This window comes from Malus sylvestris, chromosome 8, assembly GCF_916048215.2.
Source record: "Malus sylvestris chromosome 8, drMalSylv7.2, whole genome shotgun sequence".
Classification (NCBI taxonomy): Eukaryota; Viridiplantae; Streptophyta; class Magnoliopsida; order Rosales; family Rosaceae; genus Malus; species Malus sylvestris.
Window position 1 is genome coordinate 23,210,871 of NC_062267.1, and position 5,713 is coordinate 23,216,583.

The window sequence follows — 5,713 nt, forward strand, 5'->3', positions numbered from 1 at the left end:
GCAGAATTGACAAGTAAATGTTAATGTCTAACACATCACCTAAAACTGTCTCTTTTTTATAATGATCTTAGAGATTTGTGAATCTTGTTCATTTATCGTACATTGTGCAATCAGTTTTTATCAGGTAATGTTTATGTTTAATTTTAAATAAAAATATTTAAATTGATTTTTAACCACACGATGTATAATAAACGAACACGATGAACAGATCTCCGGATCCTCACAATGAGAATCCGGCAAGGATCCAGATTCTTATTTGATAACTATTTTTTATATACAAATTCATTTGACATGCATTTCACAATTTTTTCCTGTACTCTTTTTCATTCTTCATTTCTCCTGCTTACTTTTCCCTTACAGATTCATTTGACATGCCTTTCACAAATTTTTCATTCACTCTTTTTCTTTCATCATTTCTTCTACATACTTTTTCTCTATCACACAAACTTCTGGAATATCGATCCTATTGATCTAGAAGAAAAGATGGCTACCTAGAGAAAATGGCTGCCTGTACAGAAAGAGAAGCTCTAATAAACCCTACTTTGGATTTCAAAGGTGGGGCAGAAAGATTAGCTTCAACTTGCATTGGATCACTTCGCAAATTGTTGATATGTTTGGGAGAAAATACTAGACATTCTTGTCTAAACACACCACAATCGATGTCATTCCTACTTACTCTTGTCTTTAGAGAGTTTGTAGGTATCCAAGAAATAGAAGCAGGATGTGCAGAAAAGTGCATTAAAAAAAAGTGTTGTGATCAAGGTGAGGATCATGTCAAGTCATTACACACTTTATGCCCTGGACGACACATGTGTTACAATGGCAGGGACAAAAGGGTCACGATCCCATGAAGGTGAGCTAACTCCAAAAACCCGTCCTCAGTTCAGATTGTAGGCTACAACTTGCTTACATGAAGCTAGAATAGCTAGTAATCGCCGGTCAGCCATACGGCGGTGAATTCATTCTTGAGCCTTGTATTTACCGCTCATCACACTATGGGAGCTGGCCATACCCGAAGTCGTTACCTTAACCGCAAGGGGGGATGTCAAAGGTAGGGCTAGTGATTGAAGTGAAGTTGTAATAAGGTAGCCGTACTGGAAGGTGCGACTGGATCACCTCTTTTTCAGATAGAGCTAATGCTTGTTGGGTATTTTGGTTTGACACTGCTTCACACCAAAAAAGAAGTGAGCTACGTCTGAGTTAAACTTGGAGATGGAAGCTTTCTTTCGTTTCTCAATGGTGAAGTAAGACTAAGCTCATGAGCTTATTATCCTAGGTCGGAACAAGTTAATATGATCCCCCTTTTTACGTCCCCATGTCCCTCCCATGTGGCGACGTGGAGGCGTAAAAAATGAAAGAAAGGGATGGGGTTTCTTTCGCTTTTGGCATAGCGAGCCTCCAGCGGGAAGCCTGCACGACAGGCTATTAGCTTAATGGTAAAGCGCGCCCCTGATAATTGCGTCATTGTGCTTGGAATGTGAGGGCTCTCAGCCACAAGGATAGTTCAATGTGCTCATCAGTGCCTGACCCTGAGATGTGAATCATCTAAGGCACATTAGAATGGCGTACTCCTGTTCTAATCGTGATTTGAAACCAACTTCTACTTAGGAGGATAGATGGGGCGATTCAGGTGAGATCCAATGTAGATCAAACTTTCTATTTACTCGTGGGATCCAGGCGGTCCGGGAGGGACCACCACGGCTCATCTCTTCTCGAGAATCCATACATCCTTAGGCTATAGGATTACTATCTTAAACAAGAACAGTTATTCTTTCGCTTCAACAAAAAACACAGATGTAATCAAAAGGACTTTCATTCTGAATATGTCAGCATGAAGATGCTTAAAAGGAAGTTACAAGATAAAAGAATTCAAGACTTAACTACTTGTAGTCTGGCAAGCCTGTACCAGAAAGCAGAAGCCTTACTCAATGAGCATTGTCAATCTCAGCAATTAAGGCAAATCATGAAAGCTTCTGGACATACGACACTTGCAAAATTTTGTAGGAACGATTTACAGAAGTTTGGATGCACAACAGCAAACTTGTGCTGATTTTCGAAAAAGAAAGGCAAGCCTTAGAAGAAGAAATCCTCTTCCTAAATCCAATAAATGTTTCTTATGTGGAAAACAAGGTCATTGGGCAAAACAGTGTCCAAAAAAGAAGAAAACTCCAGCACACCTGATTTATATGATGGATGACGAGTCAAGTGTTTTACATGATAAGTATGCCGCTGAAGTACATGTATACATAACTTAAGAAGCGGTGTTAGCGTGAGTTGACATTCTTGTAATTAATTGTAAGTGGACGATGGGATATGGATGAATGATTTATCAGACCTTTGTTGATCCAACATGTTGCGGAGGCGCAAGGTTTGACATCGATAAACTTGATGAAGATGAAACTCTACAGCCTTCTATCCAGAAACCGTTTAGCAACGATTGGGCAAACAGATATGAGGAAGATGTGGAAGTGCAGAGGTATAATTTCTGTGTAGTATACAAGGAAGATGTGGAAGCACTTATTAGGCCAATAGATTTGACTTCGTCGCAGAGCAACAAGCTGGATGATGTATCTCCTGGTTCCTAGTTCTGAAGAGGTTTTGAAAATCCTTTTGATGGTGAACGGAAGAACCGAAATGTTAACTTCGTTATCTATTAGTTTCATCGCTTTAGTTTTGTGGGTTTAGTAACTTTTATCTATCAGATCAATTTCATGAACGGGTTGAGAGTATTGTCAAAGTATATACCTTTTGTGAACAGATTTTTAAAACTAATAGGCAATAGTAATATACGAGAACATGATCAGAGAAATTCATCATAAACGCAAACAATTTCACAACTGTAATTAACTACTGCATTCCTAGAAGTTACCGAAGCTGTAAAGACAAGCACTTGGCATGGCCTTTAAACAGAAAAACGCCCAACCATTTACTAAAAGACTTCTTACAATCAAACTTGTTAGTCATTCCTAACTTTCTCTGTGATCTTAACCCTAATCAATCATAAGGCATCCCAAACACACAAGGTACAAATGGGATTGTTCAAAAAACTTACTACTTCTTATAGGTTCTAGAGTTAGGGGAGTTACAGCGCAAGGGTGATAGGGACTGTCTTGCTGCTTCTTGCTCACTGAAATCAATCTTCCCTTGAATCAGGTTGCTTGTCTTAGAGCTTAATTTGCGCTTATTTGACTGCAACGAAGAAACAATACATGTGTTAGAGGCTTAGAGCAGACCAACATAAAGAATAAATGAGTCAAAGCTGTTATTTTCCCTTTGTCCCACCTTCGCTAATGCACTGTCAGTATGTTTTCCACCAGAAGCAGAATGGTTTCTTTCCTTCGGGTACAACCTCAGTAATCTTTTATTCTCCACATCTAGGACTTTGTTTTCTTCAAAAAGCAATTTGACCTACATACGAGATATATGGGATCTCATTCTATGATATTTTGATGTATATACATCACAAGTATGGGATATCATTTGTACAATAGAGTTTTCCAGGGAAAACCGAGCGAGAAAACATAAGGAAAACAAGTGGAAGTTGAAAATATTCTGCACTCCTTACCTCCTCATCAGCCATATGAAGATTGATCATAAGATGTTCCTTATCCTTCTTAAGTGCCTTTACCATAGCAACTAGTGATAGAACTTTTTGACACAACGATTTCAAGATACCATGTTGACAAGACAAAATTTCAGCGATGGTTCAACATCAGAACAAAATTACATGTAAGTAATTTATATACTTGTTCTGCCAAGTGCTTCAAAGAAACCGAAAAATGTAAAACTCAAAAAAAAGGGCATAAGTTTTAATCTAAATATTTGTCTGTGATTGTGTGCACATGTATGTGATGTTTGCACAAAGCTGGAAAAATTGGTGAATATTGAAACCAAGAATAACAACTTGTTTACAGCATCTAAATCAACAATGAATTTTGTAAAAGCATAAATGAAGCTGCAATAACATTCCGGAAAGCATACACCAAGCACAAAGGAAATTTCATGAAGCTACAATAAAATTCAGGTAAAACAAAATAGCATTCCGTGAAAACATTACACAGTGAAAGAAAAACAAGCAATTCACATTATAAACACATGAACTTGCAAGTCTCACAAAACCAACATAGTAAATCTAACCCGTTGTCCAAGTTTAGTTTTTTCTATCCACCAAAACCTATTCACAGTGCAAAAAAGATAAAAATAAAATGTTGAAGAAATTACCGAATGCATCTCCATTTTGTACTTAAATAACGCCAATTCATCCCTCAACTCTCTGACTTCGTCCTCCAACTCCTGATCACGAATCTTGGCCTATTTAGCATGCTGATCAGCCTCGTTCCCAAAATCCATCAGAGCCTCTAGATGCGCACACTCCGACACCAATCTCTGATTCTCCTCAACGAACTTCCTCAAAGCTTGTGCATTCATACTCACTTTGGTGTATTTTACAATTCAAACCCCAAAAATCCAAAATATGTATGTGTGTGTATATATAGACACGTACACACACACACACACACACACACACACACACACACACACACACACACACACACACACACACACACACACACACACACACACACACACCAAATGGGTACGGAGCGTATATCTACTGATAATGGTAGAAATTATGAGGACAACAATCAAGACTACAGTCATTATGTTCATTGGGAGTGCATATATCATACCAAATGCTATAAACAGTAAGGAAGAAGATGATAAACGATCGATTGGTATTTACCTTGAACTTGAGATACTCAATAAATTGACTCTGAGTAAGAATTTTATGCCATTCAAAATCAGTGGTTATGAAAGTATTCTTCATAATGAAATTAATGAATTTAAATTAATGATGCAGATATGAGTTTAAAATATTTTTATTTCAAATTGGAAACCAACTTACAATTTCTTCTACTGAAGATTGATAAGAAAAACAGTGGTGCTCGCAGGCATCCTGGTAATTTTAACTAGATATGAGATGGAGTAGAATAATGGCTTCTGTTCTTGAGAGAATTCGCAGAAGTCTTAGCTATTTTTCGTCTAAAGTCCCCTTCTTCTGAAAACGAATTTTGCTTTTGTAGAGAGAAGTGAGATGATTGAGGCTGGGAATCCCGCTGCTATCTGTAGCTTGCATATGCCAAAGGCTGTAAAGGCTGGCAAATGATAATGTTTTTCCTTGTGGATTCACGTTGCTACTGGCTGAAATGATGGATGAATAGTAAAAAGTGATTTTACTATTCATGGATAGTGTTATGTCTGAATTATTGCTGCTACTGCTGATGCTGTTTTTTTGTGAAAAATCACATGGTTTTCTACTGTGTGATTTACATGGGTAAAACCCTGAAATGATTACAAATTATTACATTTTCAAAATTTCAAATTTCAAATGGGTCTTGGGAATCTGGTGGGTAATCTGCCCACTTGATGGGTTGAGACGAAGCGTCTGATGAGTCTGAATTTGTGTCTTCTTTTTCATTGTGCAGCAAAGCTGCTTCTGCCATAAGCATATCGACTAATTCCTTGAGCTGTGAGGATTTCTCTTTTTTCTTCAAACTTGTTGTTTTGGAGGACCTGGATGATTTGGTTTTTCCCTTGAGGGAGGATGAAGGACTAATGTCTGATAATGATTGTGTTTTTTCTAGAATTTCTGGCAATGCCTTTGTTGTTGTTGGTGATACCATTAGAATAGGAACAATAGAAAATTCTGATG

The 5,713-nt window shown here is 37.7% G+C and overlaps 1 protein-coding gene across 1 annotated transcript; it reads right to left on the reverse strand.

Moving 5' to 3' along the window:
- Nucleotides 1-3,051: 3,051 nt before the first annotated feature.
- LOC126631449 (uncharacterized) lies at nucleotides 3,052-3,652 on the reverse strand (the record flags this gene model as incomplete). The annotated part of the gene is made up of 3 exons (XM_050301576.1): nucleotides 3,052-3,189; nucleotides 3,283-3,408; nucleotides 3,566-3,652. Coding segments are annotated over 3 exons (351 nt in total), but the record flags the coding sequence as incomplete, so codon positions are not given.
- Between the last annotated feature and the right edge of the window lie 2,061 nt (nucleotides 3,653-5,713).